Source organism: Panicum hallii, chromosome 2 (genome assembly GCF_002211085.1).
Source record: "Panicum hallii strain FIL2 chromosome 2, PHallii_v3.1, whole genome shotgun sequence".
Taxonomy (NCBI): domain Eukaryota; kingdom Viridiplantae; phylum Streptophyta; class Magnoliopsida; order Poales; family Poaceae; genus Panicum; species Panicum hallii.
This window is the reverse complement of record NC_038043.1, coordinates 13012251-13031405: the sequence shown is the minus strand read 5'-3', so window position 1 is coordinate 13031405 and position 19155 is coordinate 13012251. Positions and strand designations below refer to the sequence as shown.

At 43.2% G+C, this 19155-nt stretch overlaps 1 protein-coding gene across 1 annotated transcript; it reads left to right on the top strand.

The window, feature by feature from the left end:
- Window positions 1-1389: 1389 nt before the first annotated feature.
- Window positions 1390-2519, top strand: LOC112883498. Its single transcript, XM_025948800.1, has 4 exons — window positions 1390-1765; window positions 1857-1961; window positions 2033-2101; window positions 2217-2519. The coding sequence occupies exons 1-4, from the start codon at window positions 1488-1490 to the stop codon at window positions 2509-2511; spliced, it is 747 nt and encodes a 248-aa protein (XP_025804585.1). The 5' UTR covers window positions 1390-1487; the 3' UTR covers window positions 2512-2519.
- Window positions 2520-19155: the final 16636 nt, after the last annotated feature.

Sequence of the window (19155 nt, the reverse complement as noted above, 5' to 3'; positions counted from 1 at the left end):
GAATTTGAGTACAATACTGTCAAGAGTGCACCGCATAGATGCACGGTATATTGTTCAAGGAAAGTTGAAGATAAGTGTCCCTGGAGGCTGCATGCTTCATCTAGGAGCAGGAGTTGCACTGTAGTGGTAAGAAAGAATCAATCTGGTTTTTCCCCCTTTGTGCATGTTCATTTTTTTTTTGATAATGATGCTTATTTGACCAAGCCATATTGTTGCAGGTGAAAAGGAATCAATTTGCTCATAGCTGCTCAAGCAGTCAAAGGAGTACGAAAGTGAAGAATGCAACCAAATTTTGGATATGCGAGAAGGTGAAGGATTGGCTCATTGCAGATCCTTGTATTGGAGCAAAAGCATTGCAGAAGAAGCTTAAAGAGCACTACAAGGTGAAGATCAATTACAAGAGAGTTTATGCGGGTAAGGAACTAGCAACACAACAACTCTTTGGTGATTGGAATGACAGCTTTGATAATCTGTTTCGGTTCAAGGCACAAATTGAGAAGTCTTGTCCGGGTAGTTTAGTACTTATTGATCATCACACAATAAATGGCAAGATCAGATTTAGAAGATTGTTCTTTGCTTTGAAATCTTGCATAGAGGGGTTCCTAAATGGCTGCAGGCCGTACTTGGCAATTGATAGCACCTTTTTAACTGGCAAGTACAAGGGACAGTTTGCTAGTGCCACCGCTATTGACGGCCATAATTGGATGTATCCAGTATGTGTCGGTGTTTTTGCTTCTGAAGATAATGAAAATTGGATCTGGTTCATGGAAAACCTTAGGCAAGCTATTGGATCACCAAGGGGGTTAGCTATATGCACAGATGCAGGACAGGCAGTGATGAATGGGGTAACAACTATTTATCCAGAAGCAGAACATAGGGAATGCATGCATCACTTGGTTACCAACTTCAAGAAGAGGTATACTGGCAAAGTGTTTGATGACAACTTTTGGGCAGCAGCTTACTCATGGAACCCGTACTTGTTTGAGAAGCATTGGGCTGCTATGGATAGAGAAAAGCCTGCTGCAACTGCATATCTAAGAACTTGTCATACTAAGTTGTGGACACGGAGTCAATTCTCAACCATATGCAAGGTAGATTATGTGACCAACAACTTGGCTGAGTGTTTTAATAACTGGATTAAAGAGCACAAGGGCATGAATTTGGATGACTTGTTAGACAAGCTTAGGCAAATGCTCATGGTGAAATGGAACCACAGGAGGAAAATCTCTAGACAGTTCGAAGGGTTGATCCTGCCCCACATTATTAAGCATTTGAATGAGAAGAGTAGAGAACTAAACTTGGAGGTTATTGAATGCTCCGAACATGTTGCTGAAGTTACTGCATTGGGAGGTAGTGGCTTTAGGTTTGTGGTGAAATTACATGAGAAGACATGTTCTTGTAGACAATGGCAAATATCTGGCATTCCTTGCAAACATGCTATTGCATTCATTACCTCACTTAATGTGCCTCTAGAGAACCATGTGGACATGTATTACTCAGTTGAAAAATTTAGATTAGCTTATGCTCAACTAATCCCAGCTATGGAGGACAAGTCACAGTGGCCTCAATCTTGCCATGGGTTTTTCATGCATCCACCTTTGTTAAAGGCCACAGCTGGTAGGAGAAAGACAGAAAGATACAAAGGTTGTACGGAGAAGACAAAGAAAGGACAGCACAAATGTCCTATCTGTAAAGATTATGGGCATCACTGGCCAAGTTGCAAGAAGGGCAACCCAGAGGATATTGCAGCACTGCTGGCTGTTAGGTAATAAACTATACTTTGTTTTAGTACTGGGCTAACATAAAACCAATTTGTACACAAAAATGACACCTTTGTTTATCCCATCCTTCTGTAGAGGACCACCAAAGAAGAAGAGAAAGACTACCAAGGTATCAACTGAGGAAAGTATAGTACTTTTTTATGGTGAAGCACCAGCATCCTCTATGACTTTTCCACCAAGGTTCTCTCTTTCACAATCTTTTTTATGTGCATCTTAATATTCATCTAATTATCTCTCTTTGTTTCCAATAGCCAAAGTGTGCAACCTACAACTAAGAAGAAAATTAGAAAAGGCACATTAGATTCTGGAGACTCAATCAGGTAATATATGCTTCTAATTCTGATGTATTTTATTTTGCTGCAATCAGCCTTGAATACAAATCAGTCTTATTTTATCTATAACACTTGATAATTTTTATTTGTTATACATATATAGATCCAAGTCAGCAGGTAGTGCAGGTAGTACAGACCAGCCTGAGCCCATTAGCTCTGAGTTTCCCATGGCTAGGGAAAATCCACTTGTTGCAGCCAAAGAAAAAGGAAACAAGCTAGCTAACAAGGCTAAAGAAAAGGGAAAGCTCATGAAGCCCAAAGCCAAGAAGCAAACTGAAGACAAAGGAAAGAAGAACGATGTGTCATTTGAAAGCCCTGCAATGGCCACAAGAAGCAAAAAAATTGATTCTTGCAGCCCTGCAATGAGCACAAGAAGCAAAAGACAGCTCAATTTGTGATTTACCATATTCTGGACTTGTTGAACTCGTTTTGTGGAGCTGTATGTTGAACTTGTTTTGTGGAGCTGTATGTTGAACTCGTTTTGTGGAGCTGTATGTTGAACTCGTTTTGTGGAGCTGTATGTAAAATTGGCTAAACATTCACTGCAATGTTCATCTCGCTTAAGGTTTACTATTGTTATTTCATATGACATTTCATATGTACGTACCGTCTTATAATTTTTTCTCAAAATTGTGGGAGTGTGCAGCTGAAAAGAAGGATTATTTTTGAACAATTCATCACCTGCAAAAACAGCTGTTATTTGATTATTTTTGAACAATTCATCACCTGAACAGAAGGATTCAGAAGCTATCACCAGTGCTAAAGGCTATGCTGCCCCTGAGCTTGCTGATCCAGGAGCAGATGGCATCAAAGCTGATATTTACAGTTTTGGTGTGATTTTACTAGTGCTTTTGACTGGGCAAAAGGCTTTTGACAGGTATGTATTGCCTGCTTTCACACTTTTCAAGTTTTGTACAAAAGTTGCAGTTGGGATTTCTAACGGAACTTTACCTCTTCAGTTCAAGGAAGCAAAATGAGCAGTCTCTAGTAGAAATTGGTGAGCTCATCGGGGCCAAATAAGGAAGTTGCTGTTTTTGCAGGGCCATAGAAGGAAGCGTGATTTGTTTGAGGGCCTTGCAGGGGATTTCGCCCGGGGGTACTACGGTCTTTTCACACTCACTTAACTGGGACTTAACTGCAGCTGTAACGGGAGGGCCGTGGAAGGGAACAAAAATAAAAAGGAGGCCACAGAAGGGCATCTCGGTTTTCCAGGGCCATAGAAGGAAGCGTCATTTGCTTCAGGGCCTTCCAGGGAATTTCCCCTTTGTTCAGCATGGCTGAGAATCCCTCCGCACATAGTAGGAAAAGGTATGGCGACAGCGGGTCTCCTTGTCTCAGCCCCCTCTCCGGTGCAAAGTTGTTACTAAGATCACCATTCACCCGGACTCTATAGGATACTAAAGATACACACTTCATAATGAGGTCAATCCAGCTTCCTCTGAACCCCAGCTTGATCATCATGTCACGCAAAAAGTACATTCAACACGATCGTACGCCTTGCTCATATCCAACTAACTGCAGCAAACTCCTTCTTCCCCCTCCTCTTATTTTTCATGCAATGTGTCAGCTCATATGCCACAAGAATATTATCAGAGATGAGTCATCTCGAAACAAACGCACTCAGCGCCATACTGATCACTTCAGGGAAGATTACCTTCAATCTATCCGCAAGGACACCAATTTATAGAGCACATTACAAAGACTTATCGGCCAGAGATCCTTAACTTGTTCAGGTTTTGACACTTTCGAGATAAGAACAATTGTGGTTTCATTCCACCCCCTCGGCATTGGCCCACCATTCAACACATCCAGCACCTCCTTCGTTGCTTACTCGCCTACCAGATCCCAAAATCTCTTGTAGAAAAGAGACGGCATACCATCAGGGCCTGGCGCTTTTAAATCACAATAGCATCTAGAGCCTCTTTCACCTCCTCAGCCGAGAATGGCTTCATGAGGAAATCATTCATTTCATGGGTCACCTTACCCTCGACAGCATTAAGAATTTGCTGCGAGGCCCCCAACCATTGGACCTGAAAAGAGACATGAAATAGTCAGAAATAAACCTACTCTTCTCTACTTCATCCTCCACACAACTCCCATCCTCCTTCAATCTTCCAATTCTATTGCACCCCCTTCTATCCCGGCAACAAGCATGAAAGAAACCAGTATCTCGGTTGCCTTCTTGCAGCCATCTTACATGGGCTCTCTGCTTCCAGTACAAGTCCACTTGTTCTTCCAGCCTTTCAAGTTTGTATCTCAACACCTCCTCTCTACCAATCCCTTGTCTCCTATTTTTCTCCAGATCTTTCTTGATCTTTTTCACCCTTTTTCTAAGTCTCCCAGTACATTAGTACTCCAATTCATCAAGCCACCGGCTACTGATTTGATTGCTTCGGAAATGGAATTTCCTGAACCCCCTATCGCCTCCTTCCATGCATCTCCCACCACCTCTGCACATTTTTCCTCCCCCAACCAAGCTGCTTCAAATCGGAACTCCCTCGATTGTGCACGCATCCCTCCACGCAGCATCTGATCTGTAACTATAGTGACTGATCGGTGATCAGAGTGCCGGGGACCACCATTTATCACCTGAGTGCCAGGGAAACGTATTCGCCATTCATCATTAGCGACAGCCCTGTCCAACCTCTCCCTTATATAATTTTCCGCCACATGATTGTGGTTCCTCCATGTGAAAACATCCCCCTCATATCCCAGATCATGAAGCTGACAGTAAGTCAGCGCCTCCCTGAAATTGTCCATGAGTTGCTAGCTTCTCATTCTGCCACCCTCTTTCTCATGAGAAAAGAGAATTTCGTTGAAATCCCCTGCACAAAGCCACAGTACTTTCGGCTGACCACCCAAGTCCCTCATTTGTTTCCATGTCAGATGCTTCAACTCTGTATGTGCTTCCCCGTACACACCAGTGAAATGCCAACAGAAGCCATCCCCCTCCTTAACATCCACATTGATGCGATATTGCGACATACCACGCAATGAAACATCAATCCCCCTCCGCCAAAACACTGCAATTCCCCCCACCCCTTCCTTCCCCTTCCTGGACTAACATATTTGTCAACCCAAGCATCCACCAAAATCTCTCCATTCTTCGTTTCTGACAAAAAAAGAATATCCGCTGCTTTTGTCCTTTGGAGCTCCAGAAGACCCCGAACTGCCCGGCGGTTTCCCAACCCCGGCAGTTCCACGCCACAATTTTCATTGATCCCTGCAGGACTGGTCCGCCAGCCCCGCTAATTTTGTTTTCTTGATTGAAACCCTTTCCTCCCCCTCTGTTCTTGTACATCGATCTCCATTTCTGTCAATTCTAGACTTCTCTTTTTTCCTTCTGATTTCCTGTCCTCATTTCCCCCGTCACGCCCCCTCCCTGTGCGCTGCACCCTCTTGTAGGTACTTTTTTTGTCACAAACAAGCTGGGTACCCCAAGCCTCCTCCTCCTCCCCGGAACAACCTTCAGCGACCAGCCCGTTCACCCCTGCGACCACCTTGTCCCCCTTCTGTGACCACTACTTCTCCCGCCGCGGCCACCAAGGTACTTCTACGACCACCAGCCCAGTTTCAGCGACCACTCCATCTCCTTTTTACCCCAATGCCCCGTCACCTGTAACCATTATTTCAGTCACCATACCACTCTCCATATTCAGTACATCCACGGCCACATGATTATTTTCCTTCCCCGAGCTGTCACCGGTATCGAAGTGGGGTTTCTTAGCTTTCCCCACCATCACCGTGCTGCCCAGTTTCTTCAGCGGGCTTGTGACCTCACCCTCCTCCCCCTTTCTCCTCTCACTCAGCACCTTTCCACCCTTTTCCACAGCCGGTTTTCACCACGATGGAGCATCGCTCCCATCTCTCCCTAAGGAATTCCTTCCCGAGCCGCCGAAACTGTTCCGGCTTCTGCATCCCCCCGTCCTCCATGGCAACAAATTTCCTCCTCCACCTGCTCTCTCCCCACCAAAGTCAGTCCCCCTCCTCTTCACCGGAATGAATCTTAAACTCTCACTGAACTGTGGACTAGCGCCCTTCTCCAGCTGAGTCCCACAGGGTTTGTCCACATGGCCAATCAGGCCACAGATATAGCAAAAGTCTGGTAATAAAAACTCGTACTCCACCGAGCACCATAAGGGTTTATCCTCATTCTCCCCCACAAAAACAGTAACACCTCTCATAAGTGGTTTTGTGATGTCCAGCTTTACCTTAACTCTAAGGTACCTACCCACGGCTCTTTCATCATCGTCTACCTCCGTAGCCATGTATTCTCCTATCTCCCCTCAATGACTCCCCCCCCCCAGTTCATCATCCCGAACGGAAGCTTTCTGACTCTCACCCAGATCGGAATGACCTTAAATTCCATCTCCTCGATTGATTTTGCTTCATCAAAATCCACCATTACCGGTAGGTCCTTCCCGAACATCCAAGGGCCATCCTCTAGGGCCCTCCTCTTCCCCGATGCTTGGAGGAAGGTGAAGAGAAAATGATTCTCACCGAGATGCTTGCAATCCCTCCCTTAATTGGGCACCAGATCCTCCCAAGGGCTTGAGTGAGCCCATCCGCGTTCACCAGTTTATCCGCCAACACCTTCCTAATCGCCTGCGGATCCACCAAGCGAGCCCTAGCTGATGCAGACGCCCCGATCCTGATGCATTTCTTCTCCGCCGCCGACAGCTTCAACCTCTCCATCAACCTCTCCATTGGTTCCATCACACCAAACTCCTTGCGACGAGGAATGAGAACAGCTAGCAGATTTAGGCTGGCTACGAAACGGAGAATCTAAACGTGGACGCAAACGAGGGAGTAGGACGTGGACACGTGATGCGATCTCCTTGAGGAGATGTGATCGGGGAACGGGAATTAGATGGGAGAGGAGGCGGCAAAACCCTAGTCGCAGGAACAGAACCCTGAGTCGCCTAGGAACCCTAGGCGGTGAGGAAATTGGGTTTGGATGGGAACCGAAATGCTAAGAACGGATAGCTGCCAAAGAATCAGAGAAGCCCGATTCAGTCACCCTCCTATCTTCAATGGCATGAGCTACCACGACACTGATTAATTAGAACAAATCCCCCTCTCTCCTTCCCAACCCAACCCAATCTAACCATCATATAAGTCAACCTGCACCCATCCTAGCAAGCGCCTCTACCAACAAGGCGACCTTCCTCCTCTAAATTTCCTAATCTTTAATTCTTTCTGTTTCTAAAAAGCGGTCTGATTCTGCGATACTTTTACTTTTGGTACGTCATCCATCGTTGACAAGTGGGCAAAAAAATACCTCCACCTATTACTGCTCGTGCAGCATCAACCCGAGTCCGAGGTGACCACCAATTAGCATCCGCAGCCCCGCCGCCCGCCAGCATCCTCCCACCCGCACCTGCCAGCCAAGCTGTCCCGACGTGCCGGCGCGCTATGTCGTGCCGTCGCCTCTGGCCTCCGCGCTCCGCGTCTCCGCACCCCTGACCAGCCCGCAGCCCCCCTGTCACCGTCCGTGCTGCAGCCCCCAGCCGGCTGCTGGCAGGCCGCAGATGCGTGCGTCCCTAATCCCTGCTGCACAGCGCCATGGGCAGCCGCGCATTAGCGGTCAGCGGGTCCGCCACCATCCGCGGCAGCAGATCCTGCCACTTGCTTGAAAGGATCTTAGTGATGCTGATGAGGACATCACCACCAATGATACATCCACATCTATACTAGCATCTACCTCACCAACACCACTTGGTCCTATTACTCGCGCTCGTGCTTGTCGACTTACCCATCAAGTAAGTTCACTCTTAAGCTCAAGTTCATCATATTTAGATAATGGAGACACGGCACTCTTGTTTTACTCAAGAATAATGGAGTGGATGAAAAGGAAAGAGGTATCGCACAGGCTGGATTCGGACTGTAGGATAGACACGACTTGTGACGGCCGCCACGACTTGTGACGGCCGCCAAGACTTCATCTAGACTCTGTTTTGGACGTTCAAGTACTTCCTAGAAAGCTTATCAAATCTACTTTCCAACGGATCCAGAATCACCTCCATATCTATTCGGAGTCAACTGCAATCGTCGATTTACTACAGAGTTTTTTTCAGCCCACAGCGCTGCGTCACCCTATTTTGGCCCAATGGGCCGTGTATCAAGTTGAGTCTAATTCGGACACTTCCTAGGGTTGGGATAAGATCCCAGCACCCTTTTGGTCATTTTTCCACTTCCTTATAACCCTTAGCCACCGCCAAGAACACTCGGATTTTTATTAGATGCAAGTTTAGCTTTTGCTACTGACTTGTACGCACGCGTGCTGATCCAGCCGCCCGTCCACTTGTTTTCGGAACCCCACCATATTTGAGATTCCGTTTGAGACCTTCAATTACATCTTATATTTTCAGTACTTGTTCTATTTGTTCTTGCTAGTTCTTCGATTGCTTGCAGGATGAGTGCCCTAGTGGCCGGAGTGTCGCGCTCCACAAGATCACGGCAACAATAGGAGGTGGTGTATCAGTTGCTAAGGCGCGGCGTCCATGGAAGGCTGTAGTCGGACCGTGAACGTTGTCTCCTCCATCAATCGAGTTGTCCCACGACTCTCATCGAAAGATCAGTTCACATCAGATGCCTAGGGGGGTGAATAGGCTTATCTGAAAAACCTGAAAAATTCTTCGTAGCAATTAAATCTGTCGGAACTTCCGACACCGTGTAGGAAGCTCCAATGGATCTGAACTTCCGACACTGAACTGGAACTTCTAACAAAAAAAAAGTTCTTGTACAAAATTCAAAATTAAACTTGAAACTGCAGAACCTAGCTAAATCAAAAGATGTGCAATGATACTAGGAGACTTCTACAGGTGATCTTTGCAAGCACAACAACTCGAGTACGTAGATCGGCACAAAATAAACTCTAGGTCAACAAGAACTAATTAAATGTAATAAGCGCAAGACATAAGAGATTTATTCCCGAAATTCACTCCCACTAAGGAAGTTGTGTCTCCGTTAAGGAGCTCACAAAGAGCCGGATATTCCACTAACCCTTTACCTCACTCAATCAACCATAAATGAGGATTGAGTTACTTACTATGAAATCCATAAAGGATGGGTAATACAAACTTTCCGGGGCGCACATACATGAGAGGACACTGAACTGGGTGACACCAAACCGTCTACAAGTAAGCTTCAAGAGTAACAAACGCGAATCGATGGATGAGTATGCTTCAAGTGCTCTTTAGATGAACTTGACTGTCCTCATACTCAAATGGTTAAGTCTCACACCTCAATCTTGCTCTCACCGAAGCCCTAGCTCAAATCAACTAAAGGATTAGCTCTTGGAAGGATTGGGGAGGAGTAGTAAATGCTCTTGGAGGTGTTTATCTCGGGTTAGGTCAGCAGAAAATGAAGGAAGGGCTGAAGGGGTATAAATACCCGAGTCCCAAAAACTAGCCGTTAGTGTGTAAAGTATATAAGTGATTGTTGGAACTTCCGACACAGGTCGGAACTTTCGACCCAGCTAAAATCAGCTGGCTGAGAACCCCTTGTCGGAAGTTACAGGAAATTGTCGATAGGTGCCAGAACTTCCGACACAGGGTCGGAACTTCCGACCTAGCTAAAATCAGCTGGCTGAGAACCCCCTATCGGAAGTTACTGGGAACTTCCAACAGGTGTCCGAACTTCCGACACACACTGAAACAGTCGGAAAACTAGGTGCACAAATGTGTGATTTTGTATCTCTCTTTGATGGTTAGCATCTTAAATAAGCACTTTTACACCTTCATGCTATCCATTCACTCTTAATAGTATGGTATTTTCTATACTCAAATTCAAAATAGAAAATATTAAAAGATCTTATTTTAAGCCCAACACCGTCCTTTAAGCAAATTTGGCATCTTTTCTTGCTCCTTTTCGTTTCATTAAATTTGAACCTGTCCATTACTTGATAAACTCGTTAGCTCCTTAATTTTGTATGTCATCAACACCAAAACCCACTTAGAGGGCCAAATGCACTTTCAATCTTCCCTTTTTTGATGATTGATGACAACACAATTAAGGCTCATAATAAATTCAATAAAACATTTTGAATTCAATTATATAGTTGAACTCCCCCTTAATATGTTCATTCATCAAGATAAAATAAAAAATGGCCTCAAATGCCATTTGCACATATTAAAAAAGTTTCTCCTATATCATTGCATTCGTGGGGTGCAAATTGTGATAAAAAAATAATGTGATGCATATGTCAAGATATATCACAACAATAAAGTGGAAATAAACAAGTACCAAGTCATGAGCATCACAAAAGCAATAAGGTTCTAAGATCACATTAGCATAGAGAATCTCAAATAAGTCTTACAAATTTAAAAGTTTCACTTGGCACTCCACACATTACACAAATACAAGTCTCACATATCCACAAGCACTAGAGTTTAAAGTTCAACATTCAACGACGAAGCTAAGATAGATAAAGCGGCCACAAATCCTTCCCAAGTGGCGCCTATGGTGAGCTCAGTCTCTTCCGAGCGCCAAACATCATAGAGGGACCTCCCATCTCCTCCCAAGGGCTGTAAAAAGTTGGTGGAGGAGGAAAGTCCATGGGAGCATGAAGAGGTGAGTGAGGCATGTCATACTTGGTAATAATTTCCTTTTGTCTCGCCTCATTCTTGAGGAGCTGCTCATCCACATGCTTCTTGTGGTCATGAATTTCTTGGGCTTTGTGATGGTCCACGTTGAAGCATGCAAACAAGCCTTGAGAGGTTATACTTAGAATTCCTTTCTTCTTTGGGGCATGAGGAGGAGGACCACGGGAGCTCGAAGGACCTTGAGAGCTAGATGGACCATGAGAACTTGAAGGACCATGAGAGCTAGGAGCATGTGATGGTCCTTGAGTGGAGCGGCAAGGTACATGAGTTCCAAGCTTGAGAAGACGCTAAAGTTGACCTTTCTTGGGCTTGTAAAATTGATGGCCTTTGTCGGTCAGTACCTCCACACCGGTCACTTCTTTGATCATGGCAAAGATGTATGGTGCATAGTGACAACTCTTCTTGGGTGAAACTGAGCATATGATAATTTCCTCCCAAATAGAGTCAACAGACACTAAACTCATTTTGATTTGGAGCCATCCTTACTTGCAGATTTTTGGACATGTTGAAGATGTTGTCCGAGTCACCTACTTTGGGACATGGAGTGTAGTGGAAGAGTTGTTTGAGCAGCTTGTAGTAAGGTATCAACCCATGTATTGTTCCAAATTTAATATCTTCATAAGTCTATCATACATGAAGTGAAGTTCTACATCCTCTAGCACATTTTCCGTCTCAGTATCCTTTCTCTCAAAAGATCATCATTAGAGAATCCAAGAATACTTGCGAATTAAGCATACTCATCATAGAGGGGCTTGCCTTAAATGGTCCAATGGAAGGTCTTGGTCGAGTGGTTGACATAAAGGGTTGCATAGAACTGAGCCATGACCTCCTCATTCCAATCACAGTTGAAAGATATGATTGAGAAGACATACATTTTCCGGCAAGCATCTTCTACTTTCCTTACCACTGGAAAATCAATCTCAAACAAATAATCCCAGTTGATGGATTTCATCTCAGTAGTGGGATGAGATTTGCAAAGGATCACGGAGGCATACCAATCTGCATGAAAATTCATCCAAAAGAGGATATCCCCTTGCTGCTCCTTGGCAAAACCGGATGGATCTTCATATCTTTTAGCATATAGATCATGCTTGCCCTTTGTGTAATCCACTAGATGAGTCCCATTGTACTATGGAGCAGTTTGTCTAATTGGGGGCTGCATCCGGATGATGATCCTCTCAAGATACTCCAAAGACTCTCCTGCATCTGCCATGCGAGAGCCCGAAGCGGAAACGCGCTTAATGCGAGGGCGAGCACCTTGAGCAGAAGTTCCTTGTAGATTAGGTCTTCCATGACCACGAGAGTGCAAAGGAGCCTTGGATACTGCCTTTCTCTTTCCAGTGTGATGAGCCATAGGTGAAGCTTCTTGAGTTGCTTCGGAATCAGATGAAGGAGATGATTCAATTTCCGATGAAGAGGCCCTTTGCTTTCCTCTCTTTTCACGAGCTATCTGAATATATAAGATGAATATTAGGATGGATCGAAAGAACAGAGTCAAATGAGTCAAGATTGTGCAACTCAGGCGCCTGTCAGAACTTCTGACAGAGCCCAAGCCGACACAATCTTTTATGGATTGAGAGATTTAGCCCACCAAACTTGACAAGATTCTAGGCAAGAGTTCTTTGATGCATCTAGAAACTATCCCTAAAAGCAAATCATATACTTCCTTCTACATTAAGAGATCGGACGACGGGGATTTTGAATGAAATACCTTGAAGATTTCCCACACGAATTGAAGGAGAAGTGATGGGTATCAGATGTTCCAAAGAGTGGAGAATCCAAAGAACTCAAAAGCAATGAAATCCCACGGTTGAAACTTGATTTCCCCGCAAGAGATTGAGAGGAAAGAGGTGGAGGCGTCGGTGGTGTTTGAAAGAGTGAGAAGTTAGGGTTTGGAGTGGTATCCAACAGGTATATATAGGACTCAGTTGATTGTCGGAAGTTCCGATGATGATAAAAACTCGAATCCTGAGGACACTCAGTCGGAAGAATACTAAAACTTCCGAGGATCGTCGGAAGTTCTGACCTTGTGTTGGAAGTTCCAATGAATATTAAAACGGCCTCCTGATGATCCTCTATTAGGACAACCCTGATACTGATGGGTGTCGGAAGTTTCGACCTGGGGTCGGAAGTTCTGACATATACTTTTTAGCTCCATAAAGATAGATTTTGAGATTGAATGAATGTGAAGTTTTGAAGAAATATGGCTTGTAGACATTTGAGACAACTTGACACTTAGAGGTCAGACACAATCAACAATTCATAACAATGATCCCAAGAGTCAAGTTTTGATCTAAAGATCAAAATCCAAGTATTTTAAAACAATGCAACACAAGTAAATTCATGTTTCTTATCTAAGCAACTATCAAGTATGTGCAAAAAGTCAAGCCAAGTTACGAGAATCCAAGATATTTAGTTCACTCCTCAAAGCACAAAACCTTTGCTCATGTAGAGGCTTAGTGAAGATATCGGCAAGTTGTCGTTCGGTGCTCACATGACGAAAGCAATATTTCCCTTAGCCTTATGATCCCTTAAAAAATGATGTCTTATATCTATGTGCTTTGTTCGGGAGTGTTGCATCGGATTGTTTGCTAGCTTGATAGCACTCTCATTATCATATAAGAGTGGAATCTTGCTAAACTCACAACTAAAATCATTCAATGTTTTCTTCATCCACAAGAGTTGGGCACAACAAGCACCCGCTGCAACATATTCAGCTTCTGCGGCAGATAAAGCAACCAAATTTTGTTTCTTAGAGCTCCAAGATACTAGGGACCTTCCAAAAATTGGCAAGTTCCCATGGTACTCTTTCTATCTACCTTGCAACCGGCATAATCTGAATCAGAATAGCCAAGTAGATCGAAAGTGGAGCCTTTGGGATACTATAAGCCAAGGTTAGGAGTGTGTACCAAATATCTCAAAATTCTCTTAATAGCTATTAAGTTATATTCCTTGGGATTGGCTTGAAATCTTGCACACATGCATACACTAAGCATAATATCAGGCCTAGATGCACAAAGGTAAAGAAGAGAGCCGATCATGGAGCGATATACCTTTTGATCAACCGACTTCCCTTCTTCATTGAGATCAAGATGACCATTTAATGTCATGAGTGTCTTGATGGGCTTGGCATCAGCCATGTCAAACTTCTTAAGCATATCCTTCGCATACTTGGTTTGACATATGAAAGCCCCTTCCTTCATTTGCTTGACTTGAAATCCAAGTAAGAACTTCAATTCACCCATCATAGACTTCTCAAACCTCTTGGTCATAATCCTACTAAACTCCTCATAAAATTTCTTATCAGTAGAACCAAATATAATATCATTGACATATATTTGGCAAACAAAGATCTCCTTATCAACTTTGTGAGTAAAGAGAGTAGAATCAATTTTACCCATTACAAAGTCGTTCTTGAGAAAAAAATCCTTAAGGCATTCATACCATTGTCTAGGAGCTTGCTTAAGCCCATAGAGCGTCTTATGGAGCTTATATACATGATTTGAAAATCTTGGATCTTCAAACCCTGGCGGTTGTTCTACATACACCAACTCCGATAGGGGGTCGTTCAAGAATGCACTTTTCACATCCATTTGATAAAGCTTGAAATCATGGTGAGTAGCATAGGCTAATAGTATAAAAATTGACTCAAGCCTAGCTACGGGTGCATAGGTTTCACCAAAATCTAAACTTTCAATTTGGATGAAACCTTGTGCAACTAACCTTGCCTTGTTTCTTGTGATGACACTATGTTCATCTTGTTTATTTTGGAAAACCCACTTGGTGCCAATCACATTTTGCTTTGGTCTTTCAACCAACTCCCATACCTCATTTCTTATGAAGTTGTTCAACTCTTCTTGCATGGCAATTATCCAATCCAGATCATCAAGTGCTTCATCTACCTTGAGAGGTTCCAAAGAGGAAACAAATGAGTAATGTCCACAAAAAGTTACTAAACGTGAACAAGTAGTTACCCCTCTTTGAACACTTCCAAGAATATTGTCAATGGGATGATCCCGTTGAACGCTTTAATGAACTCTTGGATGAATCACTTGTGATTGAGGTTGAATGGGTCCATCATCATCATTTTCAACTTGTGGAGCAACTTCTTGAGCTTCTCCACCTTGTTGTCCCCCTTGATCAATGCCATGAACTTGATTTTGATCTTGAGGTTGTTGAGAGCTTGGTGGTTCAACTCTTGTGGATGATGAAGGATCATTGTTTCTTTCTTCAACCGGAGTTTGAGTTTGAACTTCACAAGGCATCATTTCTCCCAAGCCTATCCTCATGATTGATAGACTTGGGGGTTGCTCCTCATCTACAAGGTTATTATCAACTAGCTCTACTTGAAAGCTGTTGGGTTCATCAAAAGTTACATCCACCGTGGCGTCAACACAACCGGTGGTTTTGTTGAAGACATGATAGGTGTGTTCGTTAGTACCATAACCAAGTAGAAAGCCTTCATCAACCTTTGGTGCAAACTTTGAGCTTTTGGTTTTATTGTTAAGAATGAAACACTTACTCCCAAAAACTCTAAAGTAGTGCACCTTGGATTTGTTACCGGTGATTATCTTGTAGGGTGTCTTGCCCAAGTATTGTGGAGGTAGAGGCGGTTGATGGCATGGCAAGCCGTATTGATTGCTTCAGCCCAAAAGATATCTGGAGTATTGTACTCATCAAGCATTGTTCTTGCGGCTTCAATCAACATCCTATTCTTCCTCTCTACAATACCATTTTGTTGAGGTGTGTATGGAGTGGAGAATTCATGTTTGATTCCTTCTTCATCAAGAAATTCTTCAACATTGGTGTTCCGAAATTCCGAATCATTATCACTCTTTATGCTCTTGATCTTCAACTAATATTCATTTTGAGCTCTTCTAATGAACTTCTTGTGTATTCTTTGAGCCTCACTTTTCTCTTGCAAAAAGAATACCCAAGTGAATCGAGAAAAATCATCAACAATGATAGGACCGTATTTGTTACCACCAATGCTTAAGTATGCAATGGGTCCAAACAAATCCATGTGTAGAAGTTTCAATGGTCTGATGTAGTCATGATGTTCTTGGCAGGGTGTGGAGCACCAACTTGCTTTCCAGCTTGGCATGCGCTACACAACCTATCTTTCTCAAAGACAATATTTGTTAGTCCTAGGATGTGCTCGCCCTTCTGAAGTTTGGCCAAGTTCCTCATCCCAACATGGGCTAGTCGGCGATGTCAAAGCCAACCCAAGTCAGATTTTGCCACTAAACAAGTCTCGGGCTCAACTTTCTCTTTAGAGAAATCAACAAGGTAGACTTTGCCCTTCAAGCGACCTATAAAAGCAATAGAGGAATGCTCCCTTCTAAGAACGGTCACACCCTCATTAGTAAAGAGACAATTGTAGCCCATCTCACAAAGTTGCGAGACTAACAACAAATTGTACTTCAATGTTTCAACCAAATAAACATTTGAAATAGAGTTGTCATTTGAGAGATAAATTTTACCCAAACCAATCACATCTCCTTCGCTATTGTCTCCAAAGATAATAGTTTCTTTAGGTATGTGATGAAGCTAGGGATGTGAACAAGTCTTTCTCCCCGGTCATATGATTTGGGCATCCACTATCAAGCAACCATGCGGTGCCACCTAAGGAGTAGGCCTACAAAACAAGTTAAGGTTTGAATTTAGCTACCCAAAAAGATTTGGGTCCTAGAGGGTTAGATGGATACACTTTTGGAACCCGCACACTCCTAAGAATTGCCCTCTTAGTGTAAGCTCCAACATACTTGACCACTATTTTACCATTGTGGTCCATTGTCACTATGTAGTCAGTAGTGTGGCTTGGTGATGGCTCATGGGTGACAACCTTCGTCTTGATGGGAGCCTCAACCTTCTTTTTGACTTGAGAAGGAGTTGTGGTGGTCACACCATGTGCTATATTCATCAAATCCTCAAGATTTGCTCCTTTTGTGAACGTGACACATTCCTTACCTTTGACCATCTTTCGGTCGTTTACCTTTTCTCCCTTGTAATTTCCAAGTCCTTCCTTTTTGTTTGGATATCTTCCATCCTTGTAATTTACCTTAGGCTTGGGCTTGACATTACCTTCACATCCATTCTTTACTAACATTTTCAATCTCTCAAGTTGAGCATCCTTTGCTTGGATCAACTTTTCTAGCTTAACCATGTTAGTAACACAAGCTTGTACATCAACTTTATAACGTTTTGAGCACCCTTCACTTGTGGAGATATTGGAGTCAAGAGTTGCTTTAGAATTGGTTTTGGTGCTTTCCCAAAGGGCATTATAGCTAACTTCAATACCTTTGTACTTGGTCATTAAGCATGAGAAGCTTTCTTGAAGTTCACTATGAGTGGTCTTAAGGGAAGTTAGAGATTCATTTATCAAGGTGGTCTCCTTTGACGTCCTCTCTTTTGAATCATTAGCTAGAGATAAATCAATAGCTAATTTTTTAGTCTTCACCTTTTCTTCAGCATGAGCCTTCTCTAAGGCAAGGTTTCTCTCCTTCTTAAGGATGAGCAAGTCCTCTTGCCTATCGAGACACTCCTTTTTCTCCGATTTCTCCATAAGCTTTTTAATTTTTTGAAAATCTTTCTTTCCAAATTCTTTTATCATGAACACTTTATGTTGCTCTTCCTCATCATCGAAATCATTTTGTGTACTACTATATGTGGTGGAAGGATGAGAGGAAGAGGTGGATGATTCTTGTATCTTAGTCCCTCTTGCCATGAGACAAAAAAGAGTATCATCTTCATTATCGGAGATGTTGTTGAAGAGTTTCCTTGAAGACTTGGGTATGGCTAGACTCCCACTCTTGACCAACATGAGCATGACCTTGATATTTCTTCTTGTAGTCCTTGCTCTTCTCCTTGTACCTCTTCTCATCCTTTTCTTTGTTCTTCAATTCTGAGCAATCGGCAATGTAGTGGCCCACTTCTTTGCACTCATAGCATCTTCTTTGTGATGGCTTCTTCTTATCATCACCACCACCTTTCTTTTAGTACTTCTTCTTCATGAACTTCTTAAAGTTTCTCAACACAAAGGCCATCTCTTCATTGGTGGAGCATTCACCACTTGAATCTTCCTTCCTTGAACTTAGTTCCTTGGGGCTTGATTCAACCTTATCACTTGAGCTAGCATTGAGTGCTACATTCTTATTCACTTTGTGGCTAAATGACTTGGCTACATCCCTCTCAACCAACTCTCAATGAAGAATTTCACCAAGAAGTTGATTAGGTGTCTTGATCTTGAATTTATAATCTCTTCTAATTATTGTTGCAAGAGTAGGGTTCCTTGGTGTGAAAGCCTTAAGCAACTTCTTTGTCACCTTGTGATCTTCCCACTCCGTGCTTCCAAGGGATCTAATGTCCGACACAAGGACCATTAGTCTATCATATATTTGCCTCACGGTTTCTTCATCATGCATGACAAAGTGCTCTAGCTCTCCTTGCAACAAATCCATCTTGCCTTCTCTAACTTTATCAATCCCCTCATGAGCTTCTCTTAATGGTCCCAAATTTTCTTGGCTACTTCAACATTACGGATCTTGTTGAATTCCTGGGCACAAGGAAACTTGTGATGACCCTCATAGCTTGCGAATTGCGGAAGTAGTCTTGAGCTTGTTCGGTTGTGGGTACACCGTTCGTGGGAGGAGTCACACCTACAACCATAAATTCCCAAATAGAGGGGTGAAGCCCGTAGAGATGCATTTTCATATCATAAGACCACTTGGGATAATCCGTCCCATCAAAGAAAGAAGATTTTCCCAAGTGGATCGATTGAAATTGAGAAGTAGAATATTGAGATGAAGCATAGTTATGAGGAACTTGATGTAACCCGAAGAAAGGATACTTCTTGCTTTCTTCCTTTATTCACTTCATCATCAACTTCTCGGCCTTCTTCTTAATTTTAGCCTTCATCTTCTCTTTTCTCCTTCTTCTTGCTTCCGATGTCTCACTCTCGCTTTTATCACTTAAATTTGAATCGGCATTATGAATGGAGGATGAATGACTTATTTTCCCAAAGGGATTTCCGGCACCATCTAACTCGGTACCGGCATCGACTTGAGCAGTGACGGTTGCAGCGGCATTGGCACCATCCCCAACTAAAGACATCTTGATATCCCTTAGCAGTTAAGCCTTAATCAAGATATTAGGCTGTGATACGAATTGAAAGGATTTTGGTGATGCCTAGGGGGGGAGGTTGAATAGGCGTATCTGGAAAACTTGAAAAATTCTTCGCAATAATTAAATCTGTTAGAACTTTCGACACTGTGTAGAAAGTTCCGATGGATCAGAACTTCCGACAAAAGGAAAGTTCTTGTATGAAATTCAAAATTAAATTTGAAACTGCCGAACCTAGCTGAATCAAAAGATGTGCAATGATACTGGGAGACTTCTGCAGCTGATATTTGCAAGTACAACAACTCGAGTACGTAG

What these genes read in the sequence shown, in the direction of transcription:
- LOC112883498 (XM_025948800.1), top strand. Translation starts at nt 1,488, where the DNA reads ATGTATTACTCAGTTGAAAAATTTAGATTAGCTTATGCTCAACTAATC. An exon ending in GCAGCACTGCTGGCTGTTAG is followed by an intron (nt 1,766 to 1,856) that starts GTAATAAACTAT and finishes ATCCTTCTGTAG; the next exon opens with AGGACCACCAAAGAAGAAGA. An exon ending in GATTCTGGAGACTCAATCAG is followed by an intron (nt 2,102 to 2,216) that starts GTAATATATGCT and finishes ATACATATATAG; the next exon opens with ATCCAAGTCAGCAGGTAGTG.